The sequence below is a fragment of the Homalodisca vitripennis genome, chromosome 5 (assembly GCF_021130785.1).
Source record: "Homalodisca vitripennis isolate AUS2020 chromosome 5, UT_GWSS_2.1, whole genome shotgun sequence".
Taxonomy (NCBI): Eukaryota; Metazoa; Arthropoda; class Insecta; order Hemiptera; family Cicadellidae; genus Homalodisca; species Homalodisca vitripennis.
The window spans coordinates 105,686,206-105,707,076 of record NC_060211.1 but is presented as its reverse complement, the minus strand read 5'-3'; the positions used below and the strand labels follow the sequence as shown (position 1 = coordinate 105,707,076).

The window sequence follows — 20,871 nt, the reverse complement described above, 5'->3', positions numbered from 1 at the left end:
GTTGTATATGCAGTAAATATACATAACAAAATACACGTTGAATGATACCCAAACATATGTTATCATGGATGGCATGGTTTGAAATGTAAAAATATTTAAATATAAAATACATATTATTTAAGTAATCGAAATACACACCCATATTTTCAAGTAAAAGATATGTATTCAGGAAGCCCATTTTAGAATGAATAAATTCTAGGTAAAAGATGGAGGATATCTTGTAGTTTTTAAGATATAGCCATTTCCTAAGCTTCTGTTATTCACTTTAACACAGTGTTGTTTTCTTTGAAATTCTTTTGTGTTACCAGGTGGTCTCCAAAAGGTTAAATTTCTCTTATGTTATAGTCGTTTTTGTAGAGCATAAAATAAGAATAGTAAAACTAATGCTCTCAGACATCTGTCAACCTTACAACTTTTATATTATTAGATTTTGGAAAATCTATGGAAAATGTTTGAGACAGACGTGATATTAAACTAGGAAATGAAGAATTTTCAATGCGTCAATCAAAGAGAACAAATTTCAATGCTTTAAAATATTTGATGATAATTGTATACTACCACACATTTACAAAGAAGAAAAAGTGATATTTGATAAATCATTTATATCAGTGTTAGATATTTTATAAATTGAATGTAAAATGTATAAATTGTATTATGATAAACTGAAGAAATATGATCCTGATTTGAGGATTAAGACTTAAAACATATTTATGCAAATATCAGATTAAAAATCCTGTCAGATGCAAAGGAAAGAAAAGAAGTGTTGTAAATAAAACAAAAAACATGGATAATTTTAAGAGTATTTTATTCAAGGATAAAAAATGTTGATAGATTTTTTTGTGTGTTCATTACAAATCCAACAACATTAAGAAATGGATTTATGACAAAAACTGCATTGTCTCATTGTAGTAATCCCAGGAACTCGTCTGAGGTATACACTGGATTGTCCTGTAGATACTTATGGACTTTTTTCTTGAGGATTTTTCCAGTCAGACCTTGGAGATTATTTGGTAGCAGATTTTTTAGTATGTATCCAATGTATGAAGGAGCTTTCTCAAAGAAGGCTGTCCGGTGTCGGGAAAGAGTGTATCTTGCTCCATGTCTCATGTTGTAATTGTGAATATCCTGGTTTGTTTTGAGATTAAGGTTGTCAACATGAAGGATTACTTGAAGTATGTAGAGGCTAGTGACTGTTAGGATGCAAAGAGTTTTGTACGCTCGCCTGCAGCTTCCTTCTTGATTAAGGTCAGCTAGAACTGTTATAGTCTTTTTTTGAGTAATCAGTACTCTTCTAAGATTAGCAACCGATGATCCACCCCATGCCGCAATCCCAGATCTGAGGTGGGAGTCAACTAGTGCATAGTATGCAACCTCTATAGGTTGCTGGTCCATTTTATTCGCCTCACCACATATAGCCCAGTGCTCATCTTTTAGCATACATTATTAACATGTTCATTCCACGTGAGGTTTTTGTCTAGAGTGACTCCTAGGAACGTTGTACTTATTTGATCCGGGATGTTTGGGATCTCGGGAATCATGTCATGTTTTGTATTAAAGTTAATTTTGATGGTTTTAGATAGGTTCATAACAAGACCATTGGTTTTGCAGTAGTCTAGGGCCTTAATAAGGGATGTGACTGCAATGTCATTCATGCCGCATTGCTGTTCAGGGTAATTGTAGTATCGTCAGCATACATGATGCAGGTGATTAATAGACTTTGGATGTAGTAAGGGAAGTCATTTGTTAAAAGGATAAAAAGTATCGGGCCAAGGACTGATCCCTGAGGGACACCTCGTGTCATGGGTTGAGGGTTAGATCGGTATGTGGTGGTGCACTAGTCAACTGTATGTTGAAAACCTCCACTACTTGATGTCGTCCTTCAAGATATCTCAAACAAGGACTACTTTGGGTCTAGGGCCCTTCTTTGGCCCAAAATCAATATTAAACTAAACACGTTTTTTGAGCGATTTGTGGCAGTATCTGAATTAGTTTCGGTTGGTTACATTAGTTAAGTTGTAGCATAAATCAAGCTGCCTGATAATTCAAGTGATTCCCCGATTTGTTGCTAGGCAGCAGCACCATAAGTTTTGTGTCTCTTGAAAGCACGTGATATTTTAACCTTCAAAACTTCTTCCTACAGAAGACGTATTTCTTCAGGAACTTCTAATGTAAGTATGTTTTTTTAGAACTCTTTTAAGTTACTAAAGACGTACTGTAGTTATAACTTTGTGAAACACAACGTGACTTCCCATTTTCATGTATTTTTAAATAAGGTCTGATAACTTGCACAGTACTACGTACTTTGGCCTAGCTTTTTGGGTCAAAGTATGTTGTACTATTATAAACCCGTTTTTTTTAGCAGTAACGTTCTATAAATAGTCTTGGAAATGGGTATTGAATTATATATATATATATATATATATATATATATATATATATATATATATATATATATTGTGTGTGTTTGGTTTCAGCTTATTCAAGATGCCCTACAACTACAAACGTGTCCCTGGGAGCCGAAAATATGTTGACTACAGCAACGAACATCTTCAAACTTGTTTAGAAAACCATCAGATCTGGTGAAATGACACGAAGGCAAGCTGCAGAACATTTCCGAATACCCCGAAACACTATTAATTAAAAACAAGTTGAAGAATTTATTTTCAAGTTCCCCAGGCCACCCTAAAGTATTTTCGCAAGAAGAAGAATTAGCTTTTGCTAGTCATATCGCCAAAATGAGTGAATATGGTTTTCCACTGGTAGAACTTGATTTGAGGTACGTCGTAAAATCCCACCTAACTAGAAAAGGAAAGATTTACAATGTTTTTGTATCAATGTTTCGGGCTGTGGCCTGGGTTGTCATTTTTAAAGACACACTCTCAGCTGACAGTCAAGTTTTTGTCTAACATCAAACGAAATCGAGCTCAAATTGATGAAAAAATAATAAAGTACATTGAGAACGTGCAAGAGGCGATCAAAGACGTATCGCTAGATACTATTTATAACTACGACGAAACTTGTATGTCATATGACTCTGGGAAGAAAAAAAGTGATTTTTAGGAGAGGCTACAAGTAACCAAAACGGATACCTAGCTCATAAACCAGTTGTTTGCTCCTTCTCTGACTCCCAGTTGTTCTAGTTTTTTGAGGTTAGATTGTGCCCCAGGCAGCCAAAAGCCTTACTATATAATCTCGTAGGAAGAGGCCAGAAATGTACTGTTCCTTGTCAATTTGTTCTATTATGTGTACTACCAGTCTGATGATTGCTGTATTGGTCGATCTCTCCTTCAGGAATCCATGTTGGTTGGATTCCTGAAGGGAAGATAACTTGCAAAAGAAGTTGTAACCATCCATTGTGTAGAATAACTTTTAACAAATTGGCTTGGTGTTCTAAAGATGATAAAAGAAAATAAACTCTTAGAAAATAAGGTTGAAACAGCTCCATTTGGATAAGAAAATGGAGTCAAATCTAATATTTTAGAAGATATAAATAAAATATGTAGCTTTAAAAATAAAATATATTAAATAGAAGATTATTTAATACACTGTTACAAGTATAAAAGAAAAACTAAATATCAATTCTAAAACTGTTTAAACTCAAAATGGATTTTAAAGAATTAAAAAAGTTAAATTCGTAAATAATCCTAATGAAACCACTAATTAAAAAAGAATTGAAAATAAAGAAGAAATTGAAATTGAAGATTGAAACAATCATGCAATTTTAAGGAAAACAATTAAAAAGAGAAAAACTACAACTCTAGGAATCAATTTCTGTCAGCAGATTTAGTAATAATGTCAAATTATTCTGAAAAAATGAAGAATTAAATTATATGTTAAATGTTATTATGTTTTCAAAATATGTTTAGTAAAGAACAATTAAAACAGGAAAAGGTGTTTCAAATGTTTGAGGATATATAATGAAATAAACATACAATAAAAGTCAATTATAAAGCTCCTAATCTTTACATTCCCCTCAAGGGCAAAAAACACTTTTTACAAATAAAAAAAGGTTCAGAGTTCAAAAATAGGGAATTTCATGAAGTTTTTAGAAAATACAACATTTACATTTTTACACTGAAAATGAAGAAAAATATAGTATTATAAAGATATAACAGAACTCAAATGAAGAAATAGATGATCTTTTAGAAATTAATAATGTAGTGTTGTTGCCCAGTACCCCAAATTATATTAATTTCAATTATATTAGTTATTATGATTTTTTTCTAAAACAATGCAATATTTCTTTACAAATAATTTGTCAACTAGAACAAATATTTTTTCCCATGAGAAACAAGACTCAGCAGTTTTCCTTAAGGAAGCGGGTAGAAGATAACGCTAAAAATAGAGCAATAACTCAGTCAAAACGGCGGACTAATCCTAGGCTGTTAACTCTGTACATCACCATTTATAGGCATTTAGTACATGTTAGATATGAACTAACCAAATAAGTAACGAAGTAGAATAGTTGAAGTAGGGAAGGTCCCAGGACCAGCCAAGAGCATAATTTTATATTATTCGATGTCGAGCCTCTGATGAACCACTACCAATTGAACAAGTAAGTGAACCCTCCCAGATAATAAACAAAGACCCGCCATTCACTTTTTGCAAGAACCTCATATTGTTAGAGGACAATCCGAATAAAAATTATAACAACTAAATTTAGTTCGTCTCTCTCGAAGACGCTACTTTCGAGCACGCTTTTTATAAAATATTACGTTTTTGGGTTCAAAGGTTTTTCTCAAGTAGCCTATGTAGAGAAGTTGTTTAAGTATGTCGATGTTTAGTTTATTTAAAAATAAAATTTTGAACTAAAAATATGTTTGTTTTTCACCAGCTGTTATCAATCAGAGATACTCATTACTTATTATAAGACAGCAAAAGTTTGCTGAGTAGTGTAATACGTGAGGAGTCAATTTCGTAACTTTTTTACACATTTAGTTAACTTTGCTTATTGTGGTTGTTTTCAGAATTAAATTCTCTACAATCTGTATTAGGAAAAACAATTTGTTTATTGGTCATTTAACAATGTTATTGGCCATCAAACATTTAAGACGGTATTTTTGTCATTAGATTTTTGGCAAATTTCATACATTTTTCTCAAAAACTGTTCACACTACAACCTCTAGAGTGGTTTTATTTGTGGTTTTATTTTTCAGGTGATTTTCCTTATAAATCCACCTTATTTGAGTTAAAAAGTAAGAACAAAACATTTCAGAATCACTTAATTTCACCAGGTGAACTGAAAACAAAGCAAAATCTTTCGCCAGCGATTACTCAATAATGGAGCACTTCCGGACCTACCTTTATACTCGTATAACATTTTTTTCTTATTTTTAGCTCTACAATCGCGTCTCAAAATATGTTACCATATTTCTGACTCGCTCTGTATATATCCTTACGTCCTGTTGTGCTGGGTACGGCACGGGAATAAAATTTATCAATATTCTTAAATAAGAAAACACTTCTATGAAACCTAACTCCAAGAACGAAAAGGTATCGTGTGGCAAGATATCTCAAGAAACAAAGTTATAATCTGAAGAATTTCAATTTGCTTGAAACTTCATTTGTACGAATCATCATTAATGAAAGCAATTGATGATGGAGATGGTAGTTTATTTTTTCTGGACGTCCCTGGTGGAAATGGTAAAACATTCCTCATGCCATTAATTATAGCCACTGTTCGTGCGAGATCCAACATTGCAGTTGCAGTTGCTCCTTCTAAAATAGCAGCAAAATTATTAGAAAGATGCCGCACAGCTCATTTAAGATTAAAACTACCGTTAAATCTTCAAACTATTCAACAACAAAAATGTAATATTGTAAAAAAAATCCGCCAAAGTAATGTTTAATGGCCAAAGTTTTAGTAGCATCGAAAGTCATCATCTGGGATGAATGCACTATAGAGCATAAACGCGCATTGGAAACACTTAACAACTTATCAGAAAATTGAAAAACTTACGCAATGACTCGAGATGTTTTGGAGACACAATGATTTTACTGTCTGACGGTTTTCGTCAAACACTGGCATTAATTCTCAAAGGAACACCAATTAATGAAAGACTTAGGTGAACAGACCTGTATATCTGTGAACCCCAAATTCTAAAAGCTTTAGTATAATCTTGGTAATTTTCACTTGTGTCGTATGATGACGTTTTATGTGAACAGAAGGACGCATAGAACGCTTAGTACAATGACGTAGGATGGAACAATTATTTATCAGATGACCTAACATAATAGTAATAGATAAATAATCCTTAATACCAGCTTAATCAAATGAAAGTTTTAGTAGTTATATATTTTTAGTATAAGTTAATATAAAATTGCTGACATTTCAATAGAATTTCATTGTAAGGTTCAAGTTTCAGTCATTAGAAACTTCACTATAATATATGCAAAGTCTAAATTCCAGTGGGATAATGAGAATTTTAATAAATTTATTGGCCAGCTTGTCCAATGTCGCCATGAGCGCTTCACGTGGACGACTTAGAAACTACTGAAAAGAAACGACAAGTTAGAAACATAGAACAGAACATCTGAGTCTGCATTAACTTGAAAAAAGATAAGAGAACTGTCAGTTTGTTTGTGTAGCGTGAGTGAGAGTGTGTGGTTGCAATTTGTTAAGTTCGGCTTTGTTAATTATTTTTAGTGGTAATAAAATCATCAATAAGTCTAAACAAGTGATCAGTATGCCTTGGTTTAATAGGTTATTTTAATGTTTAATAATGCTGTGGAAAGTATGGTGCAGGTGACATTTAGTGGAAGTTTAAAGTAGGACATACAGAAGAAAATTTTCCAATCGTGATGTGGTCGCATTTATTTTGCTATTTCTCATTCGCATATCTTCGATTATGTATTTGCTCAGTTTTCATTTCACTGTTCTTCCTACATGTAAGTAGAACTATACTATGTTTAATGTATCCTTCAGTTTATTTTAAGATGCATGTCTTTTTCCTTTAACCAATGCATTACCTAAGCTAGGTTAAGTATTGGGTTGACAAAATGACAAATAATAAGTTTAAGATTGATTGATATTTTGTTCTTCAGGAGATGCCTGTCACATATTTTGTAGATTTTGTTTTTACTCATACAGAGATTTTATTTTACTAAGCATAATGTATTGTCGATCCTTTTTTCTAATAGCCTACTTTCTAGTTAACCCTAGAAGTGGCTATTGGATTTCCTACAATATTTTTGTTTGTGAGGTGGCAGCCATAGGTTTTTCGACGGTTGTATACTGTTCTTTTGAACTCATGATTTAATGTTTATAACTACATTTAATTCAAACATAGCTCTATGTATAATATCAAAGAAAAGACGAGATTCTGAACTTAATTTTTATGTAAAAAATAGCTGTACTGTCTTTGTTTATCTACGAATAGTGAAAGATATAATACTATAATTTCGCTTGTCCTGTTACATCAATAAAATTCAGTTACTTTGAAATTTTTTTGTTTTTTGAAATTTACAATGATGAAAAGTTCTATTTTTGAAACAACTCTAGTTAATTACAAGTTTTTATGCAGGAGTTTGAAATTGTTTTTATTTGATGTTTTTCGTAATGTTATGTAACTTATATTACACAAAAGCGTAAGATCTGTACTCTCGTTTGACTATATGTGTAACAATTGTCAGTCAGTAGTCATCATGTCACAGCTGTTTCAAAAGTAACCGTTTTTTTGGTTGTTGTATTATCTGGCACAAGTACTCCCGAGTCAGTCTATATTTATTGTTTGGTGCACCTGTTGACATGATAAATAGTAATATGAACTTTATTTTATTCTAACGTGTAATTTGGTGTAAAATCATTTTATTCAATATATGTTTCCATAAACCGTAAATATAATATTTATTATGGTATTTATACCAGACAGCCTAAAAGTGATTGTAAAATAACCTACTAAAGTGTGAGTTTTCAAACTTGGTTTATATTTTTATTTATCAATTAATTTATTATTCATTCATTTATTATTAATTCATTATAATTCATTGAATAATTTAGCTATAAGTTGACTACTGACATACTAATCTACAGATGCCAGCAGATTTTAGAATAAGTACAGTAATTCAATTATAAATAAATGTAAATCGTAAATAAAATTGATACTTTTTCAGATTTTATTTTGTAGTACCTTTTTGGATAAAATAAATGAAAAATATTTAAAAACTTGTTTTACCAGATTCTTAATCTATAGCATATACAGATTGTTAAAATCTAACACTACGGTTTTACCATATGTACAATATGTAAACAATTTAGTGAACCTCTTCATAAAGGCAAAATTCAGGCAGCCACTTAGTGAAATTCTGACTGCCACCTCAAGGATTAAACCATTATTACTAAGATCATTAGGCATAGAAGTTTTTTTCAATATTAAGAACATGTCCAATCAATCGTTCTGTCTAAGTAACTAATACCGTATAGGCTAATATTTCTAGAAATTGTAGAGATTACATCTCTAGCTCATAGTTGTATTTTTCAGAGAGAGAGAGAGGGTAGTGTTGTAGTTTGATGTAATTGGTTTTGCATTTTGGTATTCATTCAATGTTTCAGATGATTTAATGATCTAAAATTACCTTTACAACATCCCTGACAATGTAGCTACTGTCATTAAAACCACAAATTTCAATTCGAAATATCTTCTTATGGAAAGACTAACCATCCAATTATGGGAGGAATAATTCAACAATTTGCCCCTTTGGAATATTTAACAATTATCATTGGTTTAAATAATTCCTGATCAGACTCCTCAGAGAGTTTTTACATCTCATCTGGCTGGTACTATTTTGAGGGATGTTTCTGCATTAGTTATCAGCGGTTTGAGGCAGCACCTACACAAGAGATAATCGTGATCTGACTCTTTGGAATTTTGATATGTTACTTTAATTATGTTCCGCTCTGCAACTCTTGCTGCTTCTTAATTTTAACATCGTTAAGAATATTCTATTTTAAATGTAGTTTTATATCGTATTAATTTCCTTCCGGTCCCTTACTTTATTGGTGTTAAGGTAAGTCTGGTCATTATTATAAATTTGTTGTTACTTGTACTTTTCAAGATTATCCACTAAAATTTAAGTGGTTCTAATGACGGTTTACCGCCATACTAAATAAGATCAGGATTAAAGAAAATCCGGTGAAATCAATTTGTTAATCTGCTCGGGAATTGAATCTATCACTTCTTAAAGAGCCGCAATTATGCCTCGGTTACGGTGAAAGTTGGAGCTAATAAATTGTCTTTGCAGAGTGATTTTTTTTTAGTGTAGACTAAATACTATGTATACACATCCAGTGGTGAACTGAGGTTCAGACTCAAAAGTCTCCTACTATAAGGGCACTTTTAAGTATGAGATTTGCCCTGTATGTCATACAAAATGTTTATGTATTGTAATGGAGTGGGAAAAAATATACTTTTAATCCGCTCTTGTGCATAAGGCCTGCCACTCTGTATGTTAAGTGTGTCATATCACTTAATTCAAAAACAAGAAATATCGTATCCAGGATAAATGAATGGGGCCTTATGTGTCTTTTTATGCAGCTGGATGTCACAGATACACAAGCACGCACGTGTTCGATCATCTGCTTTAACTTTGTCTTCTCGTCATTATTGATTTCAATATAGAAGTATTTATTGATAAAATTAAGAGACCTTCTTTGTATAATTCTCCTACCCAAAAATATAAAACAGAGGAGTACAAAAACAAGAATGGTTAGATAATTTTAAAGTACTTGGCTGGAATTTGATGATGTGACTCTTAAAAGAAATTAGAAATCTCTAAATGACAAATAGATTTTTACGAATCTCTTTTGTTGTATGTTTATGACTTTGTTGTAATTAATATATAACCCGCAACCTAAATAGTAGGCAATGACGCTTGCTAGGATAACTTGGACATAATACAACTAATTAGATATCAATAGCTTAGGTTTGGAAAGTTAAATATAAAATAAGATTAGTTAGGAATTAACTAATGTATTGTAATGATAGCACATAAAACAAAAGATTTATTCTTTTACTGGCTCCATATACGGCTACATGAATTGTCCATCGTGAAACTTCCACTAAAGCAAGACTGTCTAACTAAACTGTGGAGGTTAAATATCTATATAAAATGTTACTTTACTGTCAACAAATAATTTTCATTTACTTTTTATAATATTACCTTCATAGTTTGTACATGTTGCACCTACAAAATTAGGTACAATGACATACATAGACAGTATTTAATGTAATTGTGAGTAATTCATTATATGTTTTAAAATTAATACAGCTCAAGATATACTATAATACTAAAATGTCACACGTATCACCAAAAATGTGACACTCATGTGTCATTTTTATATAAGTTTAAAGTCACAATGTAATAAGCAAGTAATAAATATGGTATGTTTAAACAAATAAAAGTTTGTTTACTTATACTAATTTTTATGTACTGTAACATTTTTGATTAGCATCAAATTAAGATATTATTGTTTTAGGTGTCATTTATAATATAAATGACGTATGGTATTACAGCAAAAAGAGTAGTATGTTGCATACTATTTATATTATAACATTTTATATGTAGTTTATGGTTGAACAGGCCTCCAACTTTTCTGTATATTTAATTATATTTATTTATTTAATTATGTATTATATTATTATTTTTTAAATTTTTATTTATTTTATTTATTTATATTAAACTATAAGAGACATGGAATACAACAGGGTCTACCATTGTCCAGCTGTGCTGGTGAAGCTATCAAAGATCAGCTTGCTTCCACAATACAATCAGCATGTACCACAGAATGTTTTGTTGGTATGGCAAAATATGTGCCTTGTATGACATTTTTTGTAGAATTTATTTTTGCTGAACTGATACAAATAACATGCTTAAAAGAGACATAAGCTGTAGTAAAAAAACAGTAAATATAAGCTCAGATCACATACAGTAAGCCCTTTTGATTCAATAACAGTGAGTTTGCACAACATCAAGCACCTTAAAAGCTCCTGTTTACTTACTGTTCTCGCATCTGGCATTCGCTTCTGTATAGGCTATGTTTACTAGGATACTTTCTATTACTTAACTCTTTCATTGAATAGGCTAAGCTTAGATCGGTGCAGATGTTCCTGATTTTGGAACAGAGAATGTACACAATATTAAACCTGCAAAATAAATCCTTATTGGCCAAGCTTTAGTGAACCCTATCACTCGAGGGGGTGGAAAAATTTCATTTTTGTCTGTCTGTCTGTTTGCATGATATTTTGACAATAAACTGACCTATAGTCTGGAAACTTTGCATAAAAACTTAATTTCCATTTAGGCAACATTAAGTTCGATGATTGTGCATGTCACTCCATGGAATTTGGCTGAGTGTTAGAGTATATTTGACGTTGCTCTTTTGGATAAGTTAGCTATGATGGCAACAACAAAATCCCAGAATTAGTAAGTTTGTAAACAAACTAAGTACAATAATATGATATTTTAACATCCTAACTGTTTGTGAATGAAATGAGCTATAGACTTTAAAATTTTACATGTAAGCTCGGTGAAGCCTATTGCGTAACACATGATGTGATGTACTCCCACCTGAACAGTGTGGGCAGAATTATGGAAAGAATGATCTTGGTAATTGTAATCCAGATGTCACCTTTAAATCTTTTCATGCTGAGATGTTATGTCTACAACATTGTAAAAATAGATGAGTATATTTTAATCCGTGGAAAGAACAGAATTGAAAGTTCTCTCAGAAATACTTCTACATCTGTTTCAGAAATGATAAATCCTACTACTACTATGGAACTACTTGGTTCCATATAAAAATGATGAGACCCTCTTGAATTTTATCTATTACCCAAAAGCTACTATCTCTAAGGATGTTTTACACTTTCATGGTGTCCTTCTGTTATATTCATCTCACATAACAGATAAATATTCCAGAAGATCAGATCACAAATGCCAGCTGTATGGTGCTGCTCTCTCACTACTATCAATGAATGAAAAGGTCCCTGTAGGTACTACCGTCTCAGGAGACAAATGGATATTCCAGGTCTGATCACGAATGCCTCTGAACAGCAGTGCAGTCTGTGCGAGCATCGTCTGTCTACTGACATACAGCTAAAAGCACACTGCCGGGCAGATTACGCATGACTTTGGCGTTGCAGATAAGTGTACGCTGTAGGTGCTTGAATGGTTGTCTGTAAACTAACTTTCTGGCACTTAATAAAATTTCCTTGTAATTATTTCTTCTTCTGTTAAAATACGAAAAGATAGACATCTCAGTATAAAAGGATTTTGAGGTAGTAATGTAATTGTATATTATTACTGAATGATGTACCTCAAATGTGGAGCGTTCCTTGAATCCCTTTCAACTGCAACCACTAAAAAAGTATATAAATGTATATACAAAACTCCCAGTGATATACAGATGAAATCATCGGTGTGGGCAGATGGCTCTGACACTACTAGCCATCCTATAAAACTTAGAGTTACCTTTTTTCCACTCCTTCCATGTGTCAAAGTTGACCTTGCACTATAATTACCACAATACAACATTATATAATTTGGTATGCAGGTTTGTAGAGAACAAACTTAGAAATGTTTTCTTTACATTAACCATTTCCCTCTCCTCGTGCTTTTAATTACAAATAATGAGTTGCACGGCCAAACAAAATATTTCACATATATAATGTAGGTATCTAATAACATTTTCAGCACTATGATATATCTCATATCATATATATGAGATATATCATGTATATCTCATATATATTATACCGTCTCGGTGGAGCAAGTACTACTTTTTGTGATTCAATGTTTATTGAAATTATATATATATATATATATATATATATATATATATATATATATATATATATATATATTTATATTTATTTATTAATATATCAACTGTTATATGACAGCACTGCTAATAAGTCACACATTTTGTTTATTACAAATCCAACGATACCAAGTACAAACAAATTGTTTGACAAATAAGGGAAATAATTCATTTTTAAAAAGAGTGTTGAACAGTATCAACTGTAATAAATTATGAGCCAGCACTACTAGTGAGTCACAACAACCAGCTTCTTTAATTTTAGCTTCTCTAATCAGCTGATTACAATATCATGTTATTGGGTTGTGACAATATCTTTACTAGTAGCAGAATTCAGATTTCTCTGGACATAGTGGAATAAAAAATGTGTGCAATGTACAAAAATAATAACTTTGTGTACACAGAATTGCTTATGATTGTAACGTAAGTTATTCTATTCAAACAAAGTAAGAAATCTCATGGTAAGGTAACTCTAATGGCATGGTTTTATATGTGCAATCAAACCGACATGTTAAACATACACACTTGTAACTGACACTGTTCACCAGAGGAAAATCGTTCTTTTAATACTACTAAATTATTTTGTATTATTATTTTGCATTCACAATCTGATATAAATTAAATTGTTATTTTTGTAGTTTATACTCATTTTTTTATTTCAATATATATATAATTAAGACCAAGACCAAACTGCGATCAAGACATTTAAATCGCAGTCCGCTTAAATCCTGCAATGGGTAAGTATATTAATATTACAGTAATATTTAATCAGCTGATTTTTATGACTTACTAGCAGTGCTGGCACATAAAAAATATTGTTTAGCACTCAGCTTAAAACAAATTAATTATCTCCCTTATTTATCAAACTATTATTTTGTACTTGATTTTGTATTGATGTATCATTGGATTTGTAATAAATTTGTCTAAAAACTTGTTATTAGAGGAACTGGGTGGGAAGTAAATAATTTTGATCCTGGAGAAAAATGGAATATTTTTAATAGAATATTTAAATATTACTTTTATTGACCTTCCTTATCAAGGTTGAAAGGTTCGAAGAAAGAAATACTTATAAATATTGGGCCAATGACCAACTAAAATCTTAAAAACAACATCTATTACGTCTTAATAAATTTGCAAGAGCAACAAATAACTGGGAACTATTAGAATACACCAGATAAAAGAATAAACTTTACAAGGAAGATCTATTAAAATCTAAAAAGAAATTATTTTATGAAAAAATTAAAAAGTGCAGTCAAATTTTTTAAAACTACCTGAGAAATAATAAAGTTAGAAACTGGAAATAAGACAACTAAGGCTTGGAAAAGTATGACAATAATGAAACTATAACCATGCCAGTTTGGTCAATAATATGTTTAATAATTACTTTGTGAATGTGGCTAAGAAGGCTGGTAATGATGTTAATTTGGTTGTAAACATTTCATCCAGCACTAATGTCAGCTGTTCTGTGTTTGAGAATAACCATTGTTATAATAAAACTTTTCATTTGGTGCCAAACACAATAAAGGAAGTCCAGGAAGTGATGGAATCTTTGATAACTTGTGGTTTTTATTAAATTCTTGTTACTATAATTAAACATGCTAACACACAATTTTACCCAATACTGGTTCATTTAATTAACTCCTCTTTTGTGAATGTTATACTTAAAATTCAAAAGCTAGTACATTTTAATAAATTTCCAATATAATATATATATATATATATATATATATATATATATATATATATATATATATATATATAATTATATTTCCAATATAATAATAAACTTATCTCTGTATTTAGGAATTTTACTACATTCAAAATACTATTTAAATATTTTAGCTAAGCTAACATTTTCTGTAAATTACAAATTTGATTGATGTTATCTATTAGTTTGTAGCATTTTAGACTCTATTTATTGTATGTATGTAAAATTTATGATTAAAGAAGTTTTTACTTTTATTTTAAATAAAACTAAATAATAATAACAGTAATTGATGTATCAAATGCTGTTTTACAATATTTGTGTTTTTAATATTTAATTAGCCATCATTTTGAAAATAAAATTTTTAAACAAATTTTAAAGTAATTGGGTATTTGAGTCATAAAGTTATGTTAAATCTAAATGTTGGCTGGTTGGGAAATTATTGAATTTTTGTAATTTTGAATATGATATTTTGATTTGTCTTTGGTTCAGGAATAATAACCTGTAAAGGTTGATAAACACAAGGTGTCCCAGAACTCTACTAACCTTTTCAGGTATTATTTCCCGAGCAAGATAAATCAAATTAACTTATCATATTCAAACTTACAAAACACAATAAGTACCCAACCAGCCAACATTTAGATTTTTTTTCACTTCACAATGATATACTGTATACTTTATGGCTCTCATTTACATTACAAAGCCATTAAATTACTGTAGGTTATCATTATGAATACCTTCCCTCTAAAGCCTTAAGATAAACTTTTTAGCTGAGGATTTATAACTCTTAGCCTGTAACTTTTTAAAAGATATATTGATGCCATTGGAGTTATTTTTCATTCTTATTTCAAGAGAAGTATATTTTTCCCTAAGCCAAACTTGTTTGAATAATACTAATTTTACACTCACTCTTCATGATGTGAAAGCCTCCTCCTCTTCATCTAACAATATACTGAATTAATAAATCAGAAGATAAGTACTTAAACAAACTCTGACTAAAAAATGTTAAAGGTAAAATATTAATTTAAATTATTTAATTGAATGAGAGGGACCTAGTGTGATCATATATAAAACTTAGCAGGCAACAAGCAAATCACCAAAGTCTAAAAGTTAATTATAATAATATATTTGAAATTAATTATTACATAAATTAAATTGAAAACAAAGTTAGTTTTTTATTTCCCAATATAAAATGACATGTTTCATCGTTAGTTTATACTTACAGAAAACACACAATCTTTCATTTTAGTTTTTCCATTTTAAGTTTGAAATTGTTTTATGTAAAAGTTCTAAAACTTTTGTCACTTGCAAATTTATTAAAACTTATTTATTTTTAAGGTATTTAATTTTAAGATGTTAATTGGCCACCATTTCAAAAAGAGATGTAATATTTTCATGTATCGATTTTAAGTCAGTTGGGGATCAGAAAAAATTCATTGAATTCGTTAAGTTGTACTTGTCAAACCGACAACAATATATGTGAAAATATCTCAAATAAATTATTCAAATTTAATCATAAAATTTAAATTTAAATTACAAAATGGTGAAATAGGACTGCCTCTAGGGTCAAATCTTGGACCTCTTTTCTTCCTAAACTACCTAAAACGTTGATATCTAGTGGCAACAGACAGATGCAGTATTTATTATAACTATGCTGAACATATTTTTTTATGTCATTAACTTCTGAAAATAACAAAAAAATGCATCATATTGTAATTCAACGTCATAAATAATAAGAGGACAAACAATAGATGTATTTTGGTGTATGTGAGATATGTTTGAAGTTTCAAATATATTTACAGTTCTTAGCAAAAAATCCTTTAGTATAGCATTACTATGTAAGAATCACCACACAATTACATTTGCAATTGTTAGATTTATGAGAACACGTAACATTATTTTACTTTAACCAACCAACATTTTAGTGGCATATTATGTTGTAATAGCAAATTTTTCATTAATTTATTCTTTCATCACTTTTGCTAAATAAAGTATTTTGGAAACAGAACAATGATTGTCACATTTTATATGGAATGTTTATCAAAAAATGTGTCCAAGTTACTTTGAATTCATTGTTGTAACATTCTCATATGGTTGGAACTAGTCCTAATCTTATCAGTGTAATATCATTGTTGTGTCTAGCTGATGATATCTTGGTTATAACTGCAGTAGCTTAACTCCTGACTCAGAGTGGCTTTGTCTTCTTTTCGGTGAATATGTGCTTTTGCTACTAAGGTGGTGATGCTATAGTCTGATTAGACTTTTATTGTATTATGTTGTTAACATATTGAAATACGCAGTATCAAGATGAAGTTTTTTACCTTTATTCTGGTAAGCATAGTTTATTTAAATTAATCATTGTATTGTTTTGTTTATCATCTCATAATTCTCTTTGATCAGTGGGTGTGAAGTATGGTCAGAGAAATTGCTCTCTGACTGAGATTTATAAATTTAGAGTTTGTCCAGGGAGTAATCGTAATTAGCTGACGAAAAATTGAATGGAACTTTTAGTTACAAAACATAAAATTTCAATAGGCTCTTCCTGCATTGGCTTCCCAGCTCCTCCAACAGGACCTAGGTATCGGATGTACCATGGTATGTCTCCTCCAAAATGTCCTTTAAAGTCGCGGTGTAAGGTGCTCGGATTCCCCTAATAGACTCAAATGATTTCCTATTATAGGTCCTTAAAGACAGAAACAAAAGATGTATTGTGTATATATATTGTGTTTATATTCGTGCATATTCAAACTGTTTGTAACGATCTCAAGAATGATTTTTCAGAATGTCTAATAACTGCACTTGTTAAACTATGACACGTAATATTGGTCTATGGTCAAAATGTTGACTTGGTCCTTTATTTGCATCACATTGTTGATCATGGTCCCAGCCATTTCCTGGCTTACCAAACAGATTTACCATAGCAACTTGCCTATCCAATAAGGCAAATTCTCTAAAATTTATTACGATTATTAAATTTGGTCATTGGAACAGTTTTCCAATGTGGTCTTACAAAGTTTAATTCAGAATTTGATTGCCATCCTTTGTTTTACAGAGTGCTGTGTCATGTGACTTGCACAGGATCACAAAATTACTTCCAGGGAAATGCCTGCCTTTACTTTTTGGCCTTTAGGGAAGACGGAGTAGCTGACACTCGATAACTGACAACATACTCCTCTAACATACAATACAATTGAATCATACAAAGTGAGATATCAGGGATCGAGTTCTATTGGAGCAAGTATTATTTTGAATCAGTCTAGATTGGAATTTAAATGTGCTATTGCCGTTTTTACAAATTCAACTAATATTAAAGTCGTTTGACAGGTATTTGGTGTTTCACACACCAAACTATTTATCCGATTATACTGAAATTGTACATGGACATTCCTAAGAGTCCCTGGTATGAATACAGGCTTATTCTTATAACGAAAATCCCTCCGAGCGACGCCTCACTGGGCTCTCAAGTAGTGAAATATCCCAATCTTGGTCTCTATATTTACAAAATATTAATTGAAGAGCCTGTAGAATGTAATCAACTGTTTTGTGTACATATTGTATTATTACTGCACAACTATATGTTTAACCACTATTTAAAGTTTGTTTACATTTATAGTCATGAAAGCATAGAGTAAGCTTGGTAGTAAAAACACTTCTTATTTCAATCTTTTTACTGTAATAGAGACATAAAAGACAAATTTACCATCTAATTTTTACTATAAATTTAAAGACTGTTATAAAACCCATCTTAGTTTTCTTTTGACAGGAGTAGGCTTCTCAGACCTGCATTTGTATATATATATATATATATATATATATATATATATATATATATATTCTTGATCAGGTAACATAGCAAAATCAACTATGGAAACAAACTAAGACCGGAGTAAACTACAATGGTCATAAATATACACTTTTTATAGATTTTCTTGATCGTGGCAACATGGCAAACTTAACATTGCCGTCGGAAATAGAATTCTCATGAACCAGTATTGAATATGTAAATGTAGGGTTGAATTTAGTTTCCTTACATTGTGGGACAGCATATTTACAGTACGTAGCTGAAAGAACAAAAGCGGTGGGTCTGGGCATTAGGATGATTCAACAAATCATTCTCTCCATGACTAGAATTTGAGGAAACAGGTGAGCCCAGTAAGTCTAGGATTAGTAAGTTGAATCACAAAGCAATATACCAGACAATAAATGCAACTTTTATAACAGAAAATCGTTGAGGGGATTTCACATCCATTTTTCACTGATTTGGGTACACAATACTAATTAGGCATATAAATACTGATATAATTCTTAGACTGAAGCAAGGACATAGGATGGTATAGTGAACATGGATTAGGGAATCAGAGCATGTACTTTACTGTATCAGGTTTTCAGATATTCACTCTTTTGAAAAATGTACACTGAAGGTGCAATTAATGGCAGCAATCTGGGTGGCAAGCAAAAAAGGCATAAATTTCCTTTAAGATAATTTAACCCACTGTAAATATTATTAGTAAAACAGGTTTATTAAAACATTATCTCGAAACAGTAGACAAATTTTAACATCAATTTTACCATGTATATATATTAACAAATTAACATATACATATTACGTACATACTTTATCACACCAAAAAGGAATAATTTAATTTATAAAATTATATATATATATATGTGACATGAATTTAATGATGTTGTAATTAGTACATTAGTTAATTTTAAGTGTAGGCAACCAGACGGTCTAAATAAATTTATATATTTCTTCTTTTTGTCTAGACTTAAAAATATTATATATAACAGCCGGTGACAAATTTAATGTTTATGATATTCGTTCATTTATTATTATCTTTTAAACTTGAATCCTGAAATACTTGATTTTAAAGATGTCTTAGGACTGCCGTAGTATGGATAACAACTTACTGTCATGATCTAAGTATTGAAATATATTATTAATGTTGGTTTTAGTTTATAATTTTTAATACTTTAAATCCTTTAATACTTTTCATTAACAATATTTATGTTCATAACAATTTCAAAAATGTATTGTTTTGAATCAAACCTTACTACAAAATTGTATTTAGTTCTATAAATATTGTATCTCGGGGCAAAATAGTAAACTCCAATTTGGTGTCGGGAATGTAATTAGTTTGAAAGCAGAAATGCTTTTAAAGCTCAAAATCCTGAAATAAGAATTACTTGCAATTTTGTTTAACCTCTGATCCTCTCAACACACTGAAAGATGAGTACCTGATGCATGATATATGAGTAATTGGATTAAAAAAATATCATAGGATTACACCACAAACACTTTCACTAAAAATGCTATGAAGTTCTTCTTGGAGTTCCTCTACATTAGTTCACAATAGTTGAAGTGTTACTGATATCGTAGGAGCTATACAATACAGTTTTGGGAATTTTGCTTAGACATTGCGGGCAAAGGAGGGAGTATGTGCTAGTATGATTGTATATTGATGACTTTTTTTATATCGAACATCGTTCAATTACAGTTGTTTTGTCCAGTATTGCTTCTAGTATGAAAATGGGCGAAATTGAGGAGGAATAGCACATTATCAGGTCAGGTTAGTTTGAGTTGAGTGATGGATATTTGGAGAGAATGGCCATTCTCAGTTGCTGGCCCCCAGAGGAGAGGAGTGTAGAAGCAGCAACTCAGCACAGACAAGGAGAGAGAGAGAGAGAGAGAGAGAGAGAGAGAGAGAGATCCTCGTGTAAGGTAAGGTAAGGTCAGGCGGCGTCCTTGTACTCGCGAGCCGTGACTAGGGTCTACACCGGCCGCAGCTGTGCGTGCAAGATACAGTTTCTCACCGGCACACATGTGCACCAATACAACCGTTGTCTCATGTCTCTCGCACACTTCTTGCTGGCCTAATCAGGGTGTAGGTTTCTACGTCTTCGTAACCTTGTTCCGTTTGTTTTACAAATAGGGCCACTCGGTACTATTCGTCTTAAGGCAACATGTGAAGAAAAGTGGTCGCCTCCAACGTTTTGGAAATATTTGGCTTACGTATTTTATCATAACGATGAGCGTCCACCAGTTAAAAATAAACCAATCGTTGTTGGTCACGCCATTATCTTTAAAACTTAAAATTAAATCACAAATTAATAATTATTATTGCCTTGCATAAACATAAAAATCTAACAAACCCGTAGCCTTGATGGCTATTTAATATGTGTTTAATCTGCTCTGTTCTTTTATCACGGCTTCCATGCTTGAAGTATGTTTATTCTTTTAATGTCAGCACGACTTCGAAGTATTAATGTAAATTGTGATGAATGCTCCCTGTTGGAAGTGCTCAGCCCGACAATGGCAGGAGACTATGAAAGTTGGCGTAAATAGGCT

The 20,871-nt window shown here is 31.2% G+C and overlaps 1 protein-coding gene across 4 annotated transcripts in view; it reads left to right on the top strand.

Moving 5' to 3' along the window:
* The first annotated feature begins 6,518 nt into the window (after positions 1–6,518).
* Positions 6,519–20,871, top strand: part of LOC124362648 (tyrosine-protein phosphatase 10D) — a 97,764-nt gene continuing 83,411 nt past the window's right edge. For 2 of the 4 annotated variants that reach the window (XM_046817338.1, XM_046817336.1), the window contains exon 1: positions 6,520–6,888. In XM_046817338.1, the coding sequence (XP_046673294.1) occupies positions 6,802–6,888 (87 nt within the window). In that variant the 5' untranslated portion in view covers positions 6,520–6,801. Of the gene's footprint in view, positions 6,889–16,738; positions 16,851–20,871 lie in introns of those variants that run through there. The other 2 variants (XM_046817337.1, XM_046817339.1) reach the window with 2 other exon arrangements.